We start from the raw sequence: 20,096 nt of genomic DNA, 5'->3' as shown, positions 1-20,096 counted from the left end.
TGTAAGAGTCCGTCTCAGTCCTGCGCTATACTGTCTCACACATTAGAATTCACACTAATGTAAGTAAACATGGGCCGTGATGGGATGTGCTATTATAGGAAAGCCAAATTTGGGGTGGTAACAACACCTCTGCTTCATCACACCACCCGTCGTTCTTAATTTTTCTACCACAGTACCATATGCAGTGTTTTATTCAATATATATTACCATCACTGATATTTTAGTATCGCCATATTCTGCCATTTATTTATTCATTCATTTTCTATACCACTTATCCATTGTGATATGAATGGGCTAGAGCAAAATCACAAATGATACAGGGTGAAAGGCGGGGTAAACCTTGGACAGGTCGCCAATCTATCATGGGGGTCATATTCTTCTAGTCAAAAGTCAAAGTCCCTCCTGTGCCAGGACCTGATCTTCCCAGGAAGTCTCCTGTCCCAGTGCTAATCACGCACTTAGCACATTTGGTGGCGCCGATATCCATTTCCATAGCCCTCAGCCTCTTACTTATTACACAGCTAGGGTTACAATGGGGGGCCAGGCCTCTGGTAACCGCAACAGTCTGACTCCCTACTCGCATCTGTATTGCAGCGTGCCTCACCAGATAGCAGGCAGTACCATTTTGATAATGGTCTTTGGTATGACCCGACTACGAATAGAACTTGTAACTTCCTGGGCGAGAGGCGGACACACTAACCACTAGGCCAGCTCACGGCCCATAGTCCATCAGTACGGTATATACAACCCCGATTCCAAAAAAAGTTGGGACAAAGTACAAATTGTAAATAAAAACAGAATGCAATAATTTACAAATCTCAAAAACTGATATTGTATTCACAGTAGAACATAGACAATATATCAAATGTCGAAAGTGAGACATTTTGAAATTTCATGCCAAATATTGGCTCATTTGAAACTTCATGACAGCAACACATCTCAGAAAAGTTGGGACAGGGGCAATAAGAGGCTGGAAAAGTTAAAGGTACAAAAAAGGAACAGCTGGAGGACCAAATTGCAACTCATTAAGTCAATTGGCAATAGGTCATTGTGGCAGCGGGGGCGTGGTCAAGCGTCAGTCTGTGACCGGAGGGTGGAGTCAAGGAAGGTAAGTGGCAGAATCACTGCACCTGATGTCTGTTAATCTGTGTTTGTGTGTCTTCCCCAGTGATCGCGCCCTATATAAGCAGAGAGAGAGCAGAGGAAGGGAGCTCTCTCCCCAACCAGGCGACTTGTGTGTGTGTGTGTGTGTGTGTGTGTGTGTGTGTGTGTGTGTGCGCGCCTGGGAGAATAAGTTTACACTGAAAAGTGGAAAATAGAGAGGTTTTGGAACTCAGTTCTGGCCTGCCGTACTTCTGTGCTCCACCCACCCGCTCTCATACTACAGTCATTAACATGACTGGGTATAAAAAGAGCATCTTGGAGTGGCAGCGGCTCTCAGAAGTAAAGATGGGAAGAGGATCACCAATCCCCCTAATTCTGCACTGACAAATAGTGGAGCAATATCAGAAAGGAATTCGACAGTATAAAATTGCAAAGAGTTTGAACATATCATCATCTACAGTGCATAATATCATCAAAAGATTCAGAGACTCTGGAAGAATCTCTGTGCGTAAGGGTCAAGGCCGGAAAACCTTACTGGGTGCCCGTGATCTTCGGGCCCTTAGACGGCACTGCATCACATACAGGCATGCTTCTGTATTGGAAATCACAAAATGGGCTCAGGAATATATCAGGAGAACATTATCTGTGAACACAATTCACCGTGCCATCTGCCGTTGCCAGCTAAAACTCTATAGTTCAAAGAAGAAGCCGTATCTAAACATGATCCAGAAACGCAGGCGTCTTCTCTGGGCCAAGGCTCATTTAAAATGGACTGTGGCAAAGTGGAAAACTGTTCTGTGGTCAGACGAATCAAAATTTGAAGTTCTTTATGGAAATCAGGGACGCCGTGTCATTCGGACTAAAGAGGAGAAGGACGACCCAAGTTGTTATCAGCACTCAGTTCAGAAGCCTGCATCTCTGATGGTATGGGGTTGCATTAGTGCGTGTGGCATGGGCAGCTTACACATCTGGAAAGACACCATCAATGCTGAAAGGTATATTCAGGTTCTAGAGCAACATATGCTCCCATCCAGACGACGTCTCTTTCAGGGAAGACCTTGCATTTTCCAACATGACAATGCCAAACCACATACTGCATCAATTACAGCATCATGGCTGCGTAGAAGAAGGGTCCGGGTACTGAACTGGCCAGCCTGCAGTCCAGATCTTTCACCCATAGAAAACATTTGGCGCATCATAAAACGGAAGATATGACAAAAAAGACCTAAGAGAGTTGAGCAACTAGAATCCTACATTAGACAAGAATGGGTTAACATTCCTATCCCTAAACATGAGTAACTTGTCTCCTCAGTCCCCAGACGTTTACAGACTGTTGTAAAGAGAAAAGGGGATGTCTCACAGTGGTAAACATGGCCTTGTCCCATCTTTTTTGAAATGTGGTGTTATCATGAAATTTAAAATCACCTAATTTTTCCCTTTAAATGATACATTTTCTCAGTTTAAACATTTGATATGTCATCTATGTTCTATTCTGAATAAAATATGGAATTTTGAAACTTCCACATCATTGCATTCCGTTTTTATTTACAATTTGTACTTTGTCCCAACTTTTTTGGAATTGGGGTTGTAATAGACATACAAATTGTTTGACAAGTGTGTTCCAGGTCTATTGGTAGCCTATATAAATACATCTGACTGTATAATAATGACCCACATCAGACTGTTATATTAGCATATGTTTAAAAATAAGAAGTCTCACCTCTTTGTGCAGTTTGAGGTCATTTGGCTGTGCGGCAAGAGCCATGAAGCGGAGAAGTCTGCGGAGCTCCTCTCTGCTTCGGGAGTCCTGGAGCTTTAGACAGAGCTGCAGGGCCTCAAGAGCCTGCTCCTGCTTCCCATTAACTACAAACACACAGACACACACATGCTCAGGAAAGCACACACTGTGGCGAGAGTGGCAAGAGATAACAAACAAAACAGTCTGGCCAAAATGGGTCATATAAGTCACTTAGTTTTTTTTAAACAGCCTCACTTAGACTGCACAACCTTGCCATTATATGATTAGCTGAAGCACATGTTCTAGACTGGACTCTGGACATAAGATGTCGAGTTGGACATCACTGTAAAAGTTCTTATCTATTTGACCAGCTGAGAGAAATAAATGTTCTTTATTTTTAGTATATTTATATTTAGTTTACTGTTAAATAAATATAGTTAGAGACTAAAATACATATTTAAGGTAGTGAGAGACATGGGTTTAAGATGAGAAAAATATTTGTTTGGGACTCAAAATCATAACTCAGGGACACTAAAGTAATTCAATGAAAATGTAATTTAATTTCAGATAATAGAACATCCAATGATAAAAGAATATTTTTACAAATTATTTCATAAAATTATTTGATAAATTTGATAAAATTTTCAATTTAAGATTTTCTCAAATCAAATAAAAATTTGTTTGTAATTTTGTCGTCTTTATTTATTAATATATCACCTCCCACCTAGTTTACTATTGGTGGGATGGTGTTAATTTGTAATTACAATATATTGTTTATTTTGTTATATTAAATTTGAACTTGAACAATGAAAATTATAACCAGAGCCACTGTAGGGGTGCGTACTCCTCCTTCTGTGATGATCTAAGGCTAATAATGTATCATGCTGACTGAAGCTTCCTATTCTAATTTAGTCATTCAGGAAAGTCATGATTCTTGGGTCTGGAATAAGTACTCAGTGTTTCAAGAAGTCTCTTTCCTGACCTCCACGATTGTGTCTTCACTAGGAATCCTGGGTGTGAAGCAGGAATGAATACACCCTGGATAGCACTCTAGTCCATCACAGCGCACCATGCACACAGAGATTCACACATATTTACACCTAGGGGCAATTTATCTCATCTTAGCCAGTGTTTTTGTGAGGCAGGAGGAAACCCAAAGGCATCAAAACTACCCGCTGTCCCCGTGCCATCAAAACTCCCTCTACTACATTTAATGCTCCGGTCATAAAATATTTAACAGTTATTCCACGAAACCGAGTCATATATGAGCTGACAGCCGACGAGACACGTAGCGCTGAGTTGGCTATAAGCCGTGTACGATGAGATTGAGTGAAATAACTTTTTATTATATCCACATTCACTGGATTTTGAGAAAACAGAGCTTTTGCTTTTTTGCAAATTCGATAAACAAACACTTTATACAAAACGTCTAACAAAATCATTTCCGCTTAGAATGTAAACAAACCGGCGAAATGACAGTAGCAATTTGTGAAAAACGCTGTAATTATAATTCTTGGGAAAAAAAATGTTCTTACCATCAAATACTTTCATTCCATATTTTGTTGCTTTTTCTGGTATTTTTAGGAGGTTTTCTTTTTGAGTAGATTTTTTTATTTCGTCCTTGGCTGGTTCAGTAACATGCTCTGCCATTTTGTTTTTCTTTAGGTTTTTTTTGGTGGTTGGCAAACCAACTTAAAGGTGCATGAGCTGATATCATGGTATATGAGCTGATATCCTAGTAGTAGAGTAGCCAATCAGAGTGCGCGATTGCTCATATCCAGTGAATGTGGATAAAAGAACAACAAATATTGTAGGTCAGAGAAAGAGAGAAATGAACAGTAACAGAGGAAATAAAATCTCTAAAAACAGCTGTACATGTGGTACTAACATATATACATTTCCCTGTATCATGTCAGTTGTCTTCACTTCCCACCCTTCTGCTCAGTGCACATTTTTTCCAAATCAGTGCACCCATATTAGAAATATTAAGACTAACACTCCTACCAAAGACCCCCTTCTCCTGTCTTACCTAATAGCTCTGAGGTGCCGCTGTGTATGTCGAAGACGTGGTTGCTAAACAGTGGAGGATAGTCTGTCTGGCCATAGTGCTGGATGAGAATGCTATAGAGGAGACGTTTGTATTGTGCTGTCTCCTCTGGACACTTAGCAAGCCCTCGGCTCACCTCGACTACCAACTGATCAGGAAGAAACTCCAGACAGTCCACAGCTGCTGAAAGCCAGGCATCGGCACTACAAAATGAAAAAACAAAAAACAAACAAAAAAAAGGTTAATGAAGAGAACAAAAGAAAAAATACATGGGCACAAGCAAAGAAGCAGATAGTGAAAAACAAAGAGATTCGGTTGTACTCTTGACCTTCAGACTGTCAGCCATGTGGCAAGAGAAATCGCACAGCCTGAGGGCTGGGGCTTTAAACAGAGCTCTTTATATAATGATCAGCCTCCATTTGTCTGGGCACAATATCTCAGCAGTACGCACGCAACGAGTGGTGTGTTTTGTATTCAGCATTTGCTTGAGAGCCCAGATATCCCTGATTCATCACGGAAACAAAACATTCAGACCACACCTCCAGGTTTAAGTACATCTGGTTTGTTACATGTAAAGAAAGTGGTGGAAAGTTTTAGTGTGGCAGAGTAGACTGAAAGAACATTTCTTCATGATAAGATAAAAATATCATTACCTCATTTAATATCAGTAATACTACAATTTGTTATGTAAAGAATAAAACATAACAGGACGTGCTGTTACAGCAAATAATTAGTGATAAGGTGGTGTGATACGGCCCTATGTGAAATGGAGTTATAGTGACTATGGCAAAGTTGATTTCCCCATTTCCTACATCCAGTACAGTAGTTTATTCCTTGTGTACAGCATCTGACCATGAGCTGGCCTAGTGGTTAACATGTCCACCTCTTGACCAGGAGATTGCGAGTTCTACTCGTGGTCAGGTCATACCAAAGACCATCATAAAAATGGTACCTACTGCCATCTGGCAAGGCACACTGCAATACAGATGCGAGTAGGGAGTCAAACTCTCGCAGTTACCAGAGGACTAGCCCCCCACTGTAACCCTAGCTATATAACAGGCGAGAGGCTGTAGAAATGGTGAGAAACACCCATGTGCCTCAAAGAGCTGGGTAGTACTGGGACAGAAGACTACCTGGGAAGACCAGCTCCTGGTGCGGGAGGGACTTTGACTTGACTTGATACAGCATCTGATATCATTTATTATTCTATCCACATTCACTGTATATGAGCAATTGCACGCTCTGATTGGCTACTCTACTACTAGGATATCAGCTCATATAACGTGAGTAGAGAAAAACAAAATGGCGGCACGTGTTGCTCAACCAACCGAGGACAAAGCAAAAAAACTCTACTTGAAAACAAAACCCTCAAATATACAAAAAAGCAACAAAATATGGATTAAAAGTATTTGATGGTAAGCACGTACCTTTTTTAATTTTTCAAGAATTATTATTATTAGAATTTTTAACAAATTCCTACTGTCATTTCGCCGGTTTGTTTACATTCTAAGCAGAAATGATTTTGTTGGACGTTTTGTATAAAGTTTTTATTTATCGAATTTGCAAAAAATAAAAATGCTGTGTTTCTCAAAATCCAGTAAACGTGGATAGAATAAAACAGTTATTCCACTCAATATCATCGTACATGGCTTATAGCCAACTTGGTGCTACACACCTCGTCAGTTATCAGCTCATGTACGACTCGATTTCGTGGAATAACTTAATTAGCCCCTCTTTTTTCTTTTGATTTTTCTAAAGACAAAAAATACTGCAGCTTCCTACAGAGAAACCGGAAAGCCCTCTGTCCTGAAGACTTTATCATGGCAGAAAACTAAAGGAACAGCTTTACCTCTGACTGTTATAAAGGACTGCCACTGGAGACTCCTTCCATAAATGCTAAATAAATATCATCTCACAGAAAACTTAAACATATTTGGAAAAAAAAAAGAGCAATTGTTGATATGGTTATGAAGAGTGTCTGTGATACTATATTTTTTGAGAAACAAGCACACTAATATTTAAGAGTACTGTGTTAAGAGTACTGTGTAATATAATATTATAAATAGTCTATTATTAAAAGTAGCAGTTCAATAGTGATTATGTTTATGTTCAGAGCATAAAAACAGAAGAAGATGAGGAAGGAGAAGATGGAGCGGAAAAGCTGAAGATGATAATGTTTCAGTAAATAAAAGATTAAGAGATGAAGAAGGATGCATACTGAGCTTCACTGAAGGCTTTCAGGATTTCTCGGTCCACATAGTTGCTGGTGTAGAGAAGATCTGGGTCGCTGTCCATACCGTGCAGTGGGGGACGAGGACTTTCCTTTCCTTCTAGAAGACTCTCTAGTAAAGGCAACTCGATCAGCTGCAGTAATCTCAGTGTTGCCTGCTGCTGCCAAACCTCATCCACTACTGTAAGGGACAGGACATGAGTTATAAAAACCTTTACATATCCTTTCAGGGTTTTTTCCAGTGGGAAATAATAAGCATTACACTTAACCCTTACATACTGTTCATATTCCATGCCTTCATGGTATGGTCTGGGTCAATTTTGACCCAGGCAAAGAATACCCTACTAATAAGAGTCCACACCCAATTTTGAGCTCCATATCTTTTTAAAACATATAAATGACCAATCTGACATTAATAAATGGTTGATTAATCCTTAATCAATGTTTCAGAAAGCAGAGAGAGTGTATTTTTTATATATTTACACTACCCGATTTTGGATAGAAACATCTTTCACACATTCTTTTTTACCTAAGACATGAAAACATAATAGTCATAATGATGTTAATATATTTTATTGAAAGTACAGTTTGCAAAAACATTTATAACTCTTTATAACATTTATAAACTCTTTATATAGGTCTATAGATTTTGTTACATTTCTGGTGCAGGTGCAGATCTCACGCCTGTTTCAAGGCACCCTCTGACCTCATATGACCTCTGTTCCTTATGTTTACTATGTATGATCACTGTGCAACTGTTTTTTTCACTGTTTCGAGATTCCCCATGACTCTTCAAAAACTAACAGGTACATGTTCCTATGGAAACCATATTTTCTGTGAGAAAATATGGTGGGAACATGTAAAGTTCCCGAGACAGGTTCAAGTCCCCCCTTGAACACTGTCATAACTGTCCCATAAGTGATATACAAGAACATGGCATGTACTGTCCCTCCCCTCCCCTCCCCTCCCCTCCCACCCTTTACCATGATTTAACACACTCTGGGAAGTTTAAAAGACATTCAAATGAATATGGGTCAAATTTGCCCCAGAACAGCCTAAGTGTACAAAAAATTGTAACCCCCCTGTAAAATTATACCAGTTTAAAATATTTTCAGTTTTGTGTATTTTGGATCACTTTAGGAAAAGTCATACGATATCAGGCCAAAAAAATGACATTTAGGGTATTTTTATTGCTGTCAAATGTTAAAATGGGTCAAATTTGACCCAAACAGTATGTAAGGGTTAAGATAAATGTGTCATTTGTTTTGAAGTGGCTTACACTCCTGTGACAGACCCAGATTCATTAGCTGGGGTGTGATGGCTGTGTTTGAGTTCAGGTTGCCTAAAACATCCTCCAGTGATTTATCTGTTTTGACTGGTGAGGTGTTTGGATACTCCTGTTCCTCTTCCCTGTATGGAAAAGTTTGACTAGATTAGAATCAGAACGCTGCATAAGAGGAACTGAATTGGGTTCAATACACACTACTGCTAGCTACATAAAGCGACACACTCTCATTAACAACATCATCTTAGTTCTTCATCATAAAGTTAAGTAGGTAGATGAGATCAGTATTCTGGGCCATAGTAGCTTAGTGTGCAAGGTTCAAAGCTAGTGGAAGCTGGTGAGTTCAAATCCCAAAAAGCACATACAGTACTATAGAGGATATATCCAATTTTAGGAAGATATCTGAATCTATTTCTTTATTCTTTCATTTATTTTCAGTAATTGCTTCAGCCTGATTAGGGTCACACTGGATCCATTGGGGGAACATTGGGTATAAGGTGGGAAAAGAATGCCAGTCCATCACAGGACACCGTGCATACAGTTAGGTCCATATATATTTGGGCACTGACACAAATTTTGGTTTTTTACCTGTTTACTGAAACATATTCAAGTTATAGTTACATAATGGACATGGACATAAAGTCCAGACTTTCAGCTTTCATTTGAGGGTATCCACATTAAAATTGGATGAAGGGTTTAGGAGTTTCAGCTCCTTAACATGTGCCACCCTGTTTTTAAAGGGACCAAAAGTAATTGGACAATTGACTCAAAGGCTATTTTATGGGCAGGTGTGGGAAATTCCTTCGTTATGTCATTCTCAATTAAGCAGATAAAAGGCCTGGAGTTGATTTGAGGTGTGGTGCTTGCATTTGGAAGATTTTGCTGTGAAGAAAACATGCGGTCAAAGGAGCTCTCCATGCAGGTGAAACAAGCCATCCTTAAGCTGCGAAAACAGAAAAAACCCATCCGAGAAATTGCTACAATATTAGGAGTGGCAAAATCTACAGTTTGGTACATCCTGAGAAAGAAAGAAAGAAAGCACTGGTGAACTCATCAATGCAAAAAGACCTGGACACTCACAGAAGACAACAATAGTGGATGATCGCAGAATAATTTCCATGGTGAAGAGAAACCCCTTCACAACAGCCAACCAAGTGAACAACACTCTCCAGGAGGTAGGCGTATCAATATCCAAATCTACCATAAAGAGAAGACTGTATGAAAGTAAATACAGAGGGTTCACTGCACGGTGCAAGCCACTCATAAGCCTCATGAATAAAAAGGCTAGATTGGACTTTGCTAAGAAACATCTAAAAAAGCCAGCACAGTTCTGGAAGAACATTCTTTGGACAGATGAAACCAAGATCAACCTCTACCAGAATGATGGAAAGAAAAAAGTATGGCGAAGGCGTGGTACAGCTCATGATCCAAAGCATACCACATCATCTGTAAAACACGGCGGAGGCAGTGTGATGGCTTGGGCATGCATGGCTGCCAGTGGCACTAGGTCACTAGTGTTTATTGATGATGTGACATAGGACAGAAGCAGCTGGATGAATTCTGAGGTATTCAGAGACATACTGTGTGCTCAAATCCAGCCAAACTGATTGGTCGGCGTTTCATAATACAGATGGACAATGACCCAAAACATAAAGCCAAAGCAACCCAGGAGTTTATTAAAGCACAGAAGTGGAATATTCTTGAATGGCCAAGTCAGTCACCTGATCTCAACCCAATTGAGCATGCATTTCACTTGTTAAAGACTAAACTTCAGACAGAAAGGCCCACAAACAAACAGCAACTGAAAACCGCTGCAGTAAAGGCCTGGCAGAGCATTAAAAAGGAGGAAACGCAGCGTCTGGTGATGTCCATGAGTTCAAGACTTCAGGCAGTCATTGCCAACAAAGGGTTTTCAACCAAGTATTAGAAATGAACATTTTATTTACAATTATTTAATTTGTCCAATTACTTTTGAGCCCCTGAAATGAAGGGATTGTGTTTAAAAAAAAGCTTTAGTTCCTCACATTTTTATGTAATCATTTTGTTCAACCCACTGAATTAAAGCTGAAAGTCTGAACTTCAACTGCATCTGAATTGTTTTGTTCACAATTCATTGTGGTAATGTACAGAACCAAAATTAGAAAAATGTTGCCTCTGTCCAAATATTTATGGACCTAACTGTATATATTCACACCTAGGGGCAATTTATCATAGCCAATACACTGACTGGACTGTTTCGTTAGGTGGGAGGAAAACCACAGAACCTGAAGTAAAAAACACACAGATAAAATTTATGTAATACAGTTGAAATTAAAATTTTTAAGACTTGGAATATGAAGGTGATTATAGGAAATCGTTTGCACTGATTCGTCGAGAAATTCAGACTGTTTCTGGATAATCACCTCGAGTGACTTGGCAAAATGGCAGCCAATCGCTTTGTCACCATAAGTGAAAAAGAATTACAAACTAGACAGGGACACTCTAACGAGTGCAAACCCCGCCTTTTCCCTATTAAAATACATTGGGCGAAAATTTCGAAGTTCTGCCATGACCTTGACCTTTGACCTCCAAAATTTAATGGTTTCCTTCCTGGGTGATTGGCAACACATGTACAAAATTTGGTCCAAATCGATCCATTGGTTCTTGAGATATCTTGCAGACACACAGACAGACAGACAGATACACACACACACACAGACTGACGCAGGTGAAAATAATAACCCCTCCGACTACTGTCGGCGGGGTTAATTATGAAAAAAAAAAGCTGTTCCTAAAAGCACTAAAGATGCTACAAAGTTTGGTCTAAAACTATTCAAAGGTAAGGTGGAATTGTGATTTATTTTATCTATTTCAAAACAAAGTATTTTATGTGACTCGGCAAGTCTCAAGTGACAAGTCTGCGCCGCACCGTTATTTGCATTTGCATGCTGCTTTTGAAGTTTGAAATAAATTATTTTTTTAAATACAATTAAAAAAAAAAAAAAATCACCACCTGTGTATTTATACGAAAACAATTATCAGCCTCAGTGAATATATTCGTCTTGGTTATTGTTCATTAATATTCGCTTCGCCTTTGGCAAATAATTGTTAAATATTTTTCCTCATTTGAAACTGAACTCTAGCTGAATATCCTGTTCTCATTTCATTCACTCACTTGATGCAGTGTCATATATTTACTTCATAAGGCAATAGTGTGTTAATGGTTGTCTCTGAATTGCTAACACCTACTCACACCAATCCAGTCAGTATGCTTCTCTATGAGTTTTATATACACACACACACACACACACACACACACACACACACACACACACACACACACACAATATATCACATTTGCTTTCGCTTTCAGTCAGTGGTTATTTTTTCCACCTATGCTCATGAGGATAATGGAATAATATAAATAAAACAATATTATCATCTGTTTTACTTACTGATGATGTAAAACAGTACGCTGACAAGCAAGCTAGTTAGCTCATATTAGACATGTTTCCTTTACACATTATTGGCTTGTTTTGAAGGAAACAAACCCAAGAAATTAAACCATTTAAACTATACACTAGTCAATTACTTTGAATAAATCAAATCAAGTCACTCAGTTCCACTCTTAAAAAATAGAATATTAAATGTTATTGACAGTTTGGCGAGACTTCCTTTGTTGGCTTATTTTCCAGATATGACTGTTCCTTTGAACTGTCCTCTAAGAAAAAAAACAAATACCTTTTTGGTGATGCAGTCCTGTTGATGGAGGCCAATTCATATGTGTGCTCAATTGTATCCTTGCTGGCACTCGTATTCAGAAATCTGTACAAACTACAGCTGCTGTCCTCAAACTTGGCGTGTCTCTTCTCTTTCCCAAACACCTTGGTGTCCACTGCTTCAAACACCCGTGAGTCCATGAGTGCCTGACAGAGACGCACTGCTTTGAAACGTGGCACCTCATCATCGCCGCAGAACTTGTTCTGGATAATGTGAGCCAACACCACATCCACAGCCTCGGAGCCCAGGAAGCAGTTGGGGTAGGACTTAAGGTTGTGGCGCCGTCTCTTGACCTCCACCTGTGTCCGTAGGTTGTCAATGATGCTGCTCCAGATAAAGGTGGCACGGAACGGCTTCCCGGCCATCTGGCGTGGAAGGAAAAGAAAGAGCAATAGAACTAATTATTCCTTTGAATAACTACATTAATTATTCCCTTCCTATTTATTCAAATATTTTATTTTATTTTTTTCGCGGTCCAAATCCTGCGCTGATTGGCTGGTGAGCAGGTCCATATCCTACAGTACGGATCCCAGTTACGGACCCCAGTTATGGACCTCTGGCGACTCGCTCGTTCACAACAACAGACATAGTAGCATTTTTTGTCAACATTTATCTTTTTTATAAGATTTATTTATGAGATTATCAAAAATCTTATAAATTTTTGCCAGCATTTCTCAGGAAAATAGCATTAATTTTACAGCATGGATAGCGATAACAACAGTGTTTACAGCGAAAGCGAGTTTTACTACCCTGAAGAAGAAGAAATAAAAGAAAACATTTCAGGATAAAGCTAAAAACCTCTAACTTGCATGGCTGAAAATTAGCATTGCATGGCATTGCTTGGCTGAAATTAGCATTGCATGGCTGAAAACTAACAAAAAACATGGCTGAATCCTGAATGACTCCTATTTGTATAAACAGGGGACTACATAGGCGGCAAAATGTAGTTGTTTTCCTGCCATGGAAGTACACTTGTATACTGAGGAGAAAGCAATTTGCATTACAACTGGAATGAGGATTCAAAATGGCGGCTTGGCTCGGTTTTCCCTTTCAGGCGCTCTCGTTTTCTGTTAGAATTTGGTAAAGAAAAAAATAAATATGTTATTTACCAGCTTAAGGTCGGTCCGTATGGTGAAATACCGTGACCTCGGCCTTGAATACTGATCTCGGCCCAGAGGGCCTCGCTCAGTTACTTTCAAGACCTCGGTCACAGTATTTCACGATACAGACCTCCCAGCAGGTAAATAACATATTTGCAGCTAATTTGAAAACTAGTCAAATCAAATCAAATCAAGTTTATTTGTATAGCGCTTTTAACAATAAACATTGTCGCAAAGCAGCTTTACAGAATTTGAACGACTTAAAACATGAGCTAATTTTATCCCTAATCTATAGTCAAAAAATAATTATAATAGTAACAGTAATAACGAATAAACATTCACTAGCACGGAAACATTCACTAGCCTTCATTGACTACGAAAAAGCTTCTGAAAGAGTAAAACACATTGAAATAATGAAAGATCTTAAACGGCTTGGAGTCGATGGAAAAGATGTCAGAATTTTGAAAAACCTATTCTGGGAACAATATCAGTTAATGGAGAACTCGGTGAATGGACACAAATCAAAAGAGGTGTGAGACAAGGATATGTAATATCACCAGATTTATTCTCCCTTTATACTGAAGTAATTATGAGGAAAGTAAAACAAAGAATAAACCAGATACTCTTCACCATCAATAGCATAAATCTCCAAAACATCAGATATGCCAATGACAGAGTACTCTTAGCCAAAAGTGAAGAAGATTTAGAACAACTTTTAAAGTTTCTGACAGAAGAAAGTGAACAAAGAGGGCTGAACATCAACAAGAAGAAAATAAAAATGATGGTATTCTCTAAAGATAAAATACCCCCAAAATGCAAAATCATTCTTCATGGTGAAGAAATACAAGTGAAACAGTTTAACTACCTTGACAGCATTCTAACCCAAGACTGCATATGTAACACTAAAATCAGAAAACGGATTACAATAGCAAAGAAGACATTTACAGACATGTTAAGTACCCTCACAAACAAAAACCTATCAATGAAAACAAAGAAAGGACTCATGAAATGCTACATATGGTCCACCTTGACCTATAGATGCGAGTTGTGGACACTGAGCAAACAAGATATGAATCACCTGGAAGCAATGGAGATGTGGATTTACTGTAAAATGAAGAGAATATCCTGGATCGAAAAAAGACAAATAATGAAGTACTGGAGTTGGTCAACGAAACAAGGAACCTCATTCGAACTATCCGCCAAAGACAATTGAGGTTCATTGGACATACAGTCAGAAAAAAACTCAATTGAAAAATTATGCATTGAAGGAAGAGTGGAGGGAAGAAAAAGCCAAGGAAGACAAAGACAGAACCTTCTGCAGAGACTGGCACTGGAAACGGGTATGAAAGCTGTGAACCTGTTACGGTTGGTGTGGGATAGAACTGGTTTCAAAAACATGCTCGCCAATGCCAGACTCTGATTTGGCACTTGAAGAGACAGCACTGAACCTAGTTAGCTAGCCAGCTTTCTGTAATACTGATTACCAAACTAGAGTTCATCACTTCAGCATAACTCATTACTCACCTAACTTTAAGAAGCCAAGAAGCCTTTATTTGTCATATGTACACTCAAGCACAGACTTAAGCACACAACCTCTGCATTTAACCCATCTGAACACACATGCACACACAAGTGAGCAATGAGCACACACACACATACCCAGAGCAGTGGGCTCTGGGTATGTAGGAAGCTACAGCGCCTGGAGAGCAGTTGTGGGTTAGGTGCTTTGCTTAAGGGCACCTCAGCTCAACCTCAAGCCATGGCTGCCCCATGTTAACCTAACTGCATGTCTTTGAACTGTGGGGGAAACCAGAGCACCTGGAGGAAACCCACGCAGACATGGGGAGAACATGCAAACTCCGCACAGAAAGGCCCCCCATCAGCCACTGGACTCAAAGCCAGAACCTTCTTGCTGTGAGGCGACAGTGCTAACCACTACACCACCGTGCTTTAATATCCAACAAAAGAAAATCCAATCTATTGTATTGTCCGATATGGTAATTTAAGTGAGTTTTAAATATAAGGTAGTATCAGCTAACAACCAACATGATCTATGTACTAGCACTATTTTTTTTTTTTGCATTTGTCAGATAATGAAATAAACTCCCATGTTCTCTAATAGGCTTCTGATTTTGTAGCGGTTTCCTTAGAGAAATGGAAATTATTCAACAACCTTTTTTCAATGCCCAAGCCTAATTTGTCACAAATTAACTGTAACAGATGAAGCAGGAGAAGTTTCCCATGATTAATACCCAGTATTGCAGCTCTGGAAAACAGACAGCTTTATAAGAATTTAGGCTCCAATATAAAGACCATTTGTAGCCAAAGTCAATATTGAGAAAGTCATACAAATCATCGCAGACCAGCTAATCATTTCTCACAAGCTACATTTCCTCTCTGGACTCGAACACGGAGCACCGAAGGTGTGTATAGTCCCTCAGAGATCTCCCGCCCTCAACTCGAAGAGGAAAAGCCAGAGTCCCACAATCTCTTTACACATGCAGATTAATTCCCTCTCAGCACCCCTCCCTATATAACACCCACTCATTAATGGAAGCTTCTGACAAAACTGGGCTGCAAGACAAAGGAGGTTCACCAGATCAGTACCACATGTGGGAAAAAAAGCGAAACTGTGTCTGAGAGGTTGCTGAAGCATAGAGAATGAACATGCTCCCTTTGTTTAAGAATAAATTACTTAAATGAAGAAGCTGGCTTATTCAAGTTGAAATCTGATGACTGATTATGAATTGAACTATGACATCAAATCCTGTAATGTTTAGAAAAGAGAGGTCACAGATGGATAAAAATCAAGTTGTCCAGCACTGATCAGAGGTTGAAGCAGACAATAGTAGTTGGGAGATTTGTTTCTTTCCTTCCTTCTAAATTGCTTCCTGCTAAAGTAATGTCACATGCTGAGACAGTTTGCATATCAAACATTCGCTTGCATGACAGCGACGAGTTTCAAAAACAGAGATATCACAGCAGCAGAGAAGAATGTAAACGTGTAAACTTCAGGCTTCCACACAATATAATACAATATGATTTCAATTTATGGGGCAAAATTTTGATATTTGATGATGCCACTAAATCTGAATCAGCTAAGATACAATACATCATGATTTGCTTTGGTAATGATAGCCTCAGTCATCAAGTTTGTTCAAAATCTGAGGCTAGGCCTATTGCTAATTTGCAAATCATAATGATGTACAGAAAGAATTTTTAAAAAGTGCCAGAATTACAGGTAATTACAGGATTACCCACCAGTTACAGTTATATTTTTCCTTTTTTGATACTAATTAATTTATAATTGTTCATGCAATTAAATTCAATCATTGCCTTTTAAATCAATGTATTGACCCAAAACTGTTAGGAGACTTCTAAATTTCCTATCGATGGATAGATAGATATGCACTTTCATTTACTCAAGGACCCAATAGGGGAAGCTTAGAAATGCTGGGATTGAAACTTATTATTTAATTATCTTATTGGGTCATTCCATGTCAATTCACACACCCTCCCCAGTGAGACCTCTCTTCAATTTACCTGATATGATATTTATCCGGACTTAGGATTTTTCAGAAAATATGCCAAAGTAGTACCATATACAAATGCTTAGTTTATATTGAAGGAGTTGGATAATCAAAGTTTTTATTGGCTTAAAAGTTTGATAAAAGGTGTCTGCTGATAGGGTTAAAGGTTCATTCCAGTCATCATGTGCCCACATGGCCAACTAATGGCCTGAAGTAGGGTGTACCAAACGGTAATTTTGTCCCGAAGCCATATTTGGGGCCCTCCTGTACCCCCACCAAAGCTCTGAGTGCCCTGAAACTCTCTAAGTACACAGTAGAGTTCCCAAATATGATGATAAATCAGTTGAAACCCCATCAACATAAAAACTTTCCAAGATATGGACCCCCAAAATGTCAAAAAAATTGTGTCATTAAAAAATCCACTTTTAAGGGGTTAATATCAATAAAGTTAGTAAACCTGTGCTATTTTAGGTGCAGAATCTGATAGACAGGGCCAGAATACATGGATATAGCAATTTACAGGTCTATATTCCCCTTAGAACAAAAGATATGGGCCTCCAAAAATGCTTGCAAATTAAGTGCACAATTCCCGGACCCCAAAAGTGGGCGTAGCACCCAAACTTTGAAGGGCCATAACTCAAAAAACGTTCGAGCCAGGAAGCTAAAATTTTGGATTCTTTCATTTGACATCATAAGGCACTAAGAAAATACAAATAAGGCAAATTGAAGAGGTGTCACTGGGGAGGTTTTGGGCATTTGTGTGAATTGACATGGAATGACCCTATTGTATTGTATTTCCTCATGTACAGTACCAGCCAAAAGTTTGTACACCCCTGCTCATTCATAGTTTTTTCTGTATTTTGACTATTTTCTACATTGTAGAACAATACTGAAGACATCAAAACTATGAAATAACATATGGAACATATATGGAATTATGTGGTAAAAAAAAAAAAAAAAGTGTTAAAAAAACCAACAAAATATGTTTCATATTTTAGATTCTTCAAAGTAGCCTGCGCTTACCTTGATGACACTTTGCACACAATTGGCATTATCTTAACCAGCTTCATGAGGTAGTCACCTGGAATGCTTTTCAATTAATACGTGTGCCTCGTCAAAAGTTAATTAGTGAAATTTTTTGCCTTCTTAATGTGTTTGAGATCAAACAGTAAATAATAATACTGTAAATAGCCCTCTTCCACAATTGCTGTAATCATTTTTTGTCAAGAAACGCTCAACTAAGTAAAGAGAAACGACATCCATCGTTAATTTAAGACATGAAGTGACTTTTAATTAATACAAATAAAGAAAAAAAACCCACTGAATTAGAAGTGTGTCCAAACTTTTGACTCGTACTGTATAATACTTGGTATAAATGCAAACATTCAGAAAAAAAACCCTCTACATCACTGGCACTAAATATAAAATGCAGTATTACTGACAGTCTCCCATGTAGAGATGGCTCGATACTGCTTTTTCTTTGTTTTTTTTTTAACCTTCCATATCAACAAATCAATATCCATCTAATATTTCCTCTGTTAGAACTAATAGGTTTTAAAATTATTTTTTAACAAAAGCACTTAAACACGGGGCGGCACGGTGGTGTAGTGGTTAGCGCTGTCGCCTCACAGCAAGAAGGTCCGGGTTCGAGCCCCGTGGCCGGCGAGGGCCTTTCTGTGTGGAGTTTGCATGTTCTCCCCGTGTCCGCGTGGGTTTCCTCCGGGTGCTCCGGTTTCCCCCACAGTCCAAAGACATGCAGGTTAGGTTAACTGGTGACTCTAAATTGACCGTAGGTGTGAATGTGAGTGTGAATGGTTGTCTGTGTCTATGTGTCAGCCCTGTGATGACCTGGCGACTTGTCCAGGGTGTACCCCGCCTTTCGCCCGTAGTCAGCTGGGATAGGCTCCAGCTTGCCTGCGACCCTGTAGAACAGGATAAAGCGGCTAGAGATAATGAGATGAGATGAGCACTTAAACACAGAAAAGGTGCATAGCTAAAACACTACACAAAACCATTGCTTTCATACAAAAATTACCCACATTGAAACAAGATCAATTATAAAACATAAAAATAATCCTTTGTATTGTTATAGGATCAAATCAAATTCTTTTTTCCTCCAATAACTGAGCCACCGTTTTTTGCCGGTATCAGAACGATACCAATCGGACTGATGCCATCTCTACAAACAACACCTTTCCTGAAGCATCCACAGAGGTACCCCCACATGGGTCACCCTCAGGTGGGAATGCCACTCCTCAGTCACAGGCAACACACACTACTGTGTTTGGCCAACAAGACAGTAAATAATCACTGAGGGGTTTGTTCCCATGATGACCCTGACAAGAGTGTGACAGGGAAATAAAGCTTTTCCACAACAAAACCCTAACAGCAACACACAGGCAGTTGTGACAAGGACAGAGATTGAGCCAAGATGAAATACAGAATATCTGGCGTCTTTACAAGCAGAGATAAGTCTGACTGATATATCCTTAGGGGGATGCTAAAGAAGAGTTACTAAGTCCTGTTTGAATTCACACTTCACATATACACAGATAGTTAAGTTTATTGTTGTTACAGCCATTATACAAGTATAAAAACTAAAAATCTATGGCTCCGACTCCTGCCATAGCAGCATGTGTAAATGCAATGAAATAAAAACAATAATAAAACCAACAGTACTGATAAAGACACTAAGACGACAATACAGAGATAAGACAATATCCAAGACAAGACAATATATGAGCCAACGTTCAAGGATTACTATACTTGTGAGGACTTTCCATTGACAATTATAAATGCAGCTAATTAATAATTTATATTATTATCATCCTAAGTCTAACCTTAACTTTAACCAAAGGAAAAAAAAATATCCTCATGAGGGCCAGCCAAATGTTCAAACAAGGTCAGTCAGATATTTCTATCATGGTGGAGATATTTGGTCCCCACCAAGATGTAAAAATATGTACACCCCCCTTGTAATTTGTTTCAAACCACAAACTACAACACTGTACTAATAAATAATGCAGCACCTCTGATTACAGGTAGACTTTTAAACACAGAACACATCTATACACAGATCATTCTGCAAATACTTTGTAACATATGTACACACAGATGTTTACTTTTACACACACACACACACACACACACACACACACACAGAGAGAGACAAAGCCTCGAGAAAAATGACTAAAACAGCACAATAAGCTCCTTAATCTTTAAAAGCAGCACATTGTGACTGACAGTAGATTACCTGGAGGTCGGTGCATGACACACTCGCCTGGAAATCCAAACCGCTTCACT

General features: G+C 39.0%; 1 protein-coding gene across 3 annotated transcripts in view; it reads right to left on the bottom strand.

The window, feature by feature from the left end:
* Positions 1–20,096, bottom strand: part of depdc7a (DEP domain containing 7, paralog a) — a 39,931-nt gene that overhangs the window by 5,634 nt on the left and 14,201 nt on the right. The window contains exons 1-6 of one of the 3 annotated variants that reach the window (XM_060923434.1): positions 20,047–20,077; positions 12,125–12,528; positions 8,399–8,529; positions 7,108–7,300; positions 4,872–5,092; positions 2,825–2,967 (exon numbers count right to left, since the gene is read on the bottom strand). In XM_060923434.1, coding sequence (XP_060779417.1) covers positions 2,825–2,967; positions 4,872–5,092; positions 7,108–7,300; positions 8,399–8,529; positions 12,125–12,528 — 1,092 coding nt within the window. In that variant the 5' untranslated portion in view covers positions 20,047–20,077. Of the gene's footprint in view, positions 1–2,824; positions 2,968–4,871; positions 5,093–7,107; positions 7,301–8,398; positions 8,530–12,124; positions 12,529–20,046; positions 20,078–20,096 lie in introns of those variants that run through there. The other 2 variants (XM_060923433.1, XM_060923435.1) reach the window with 2 other exon arrangements.

Source organism: Neoarius graeffei, chromosome 6 (assembly GCF_027579695.1).
Source record: "Neoarius graeffei isolate fNeoGra1 chromosome 6, fNeoGra1.pri, whole genome shotgun sequence".
NCBI lineage: Eukaryota > Metazoa > Chordata > Actinopteri > Siluriformes > Ariidae > Neoarius > Neoarius graeffei.
Note: the sequence above shows the minus strand (reverse complement) of the source record. Positions and strands in the feature narration are given on the sequence as shown.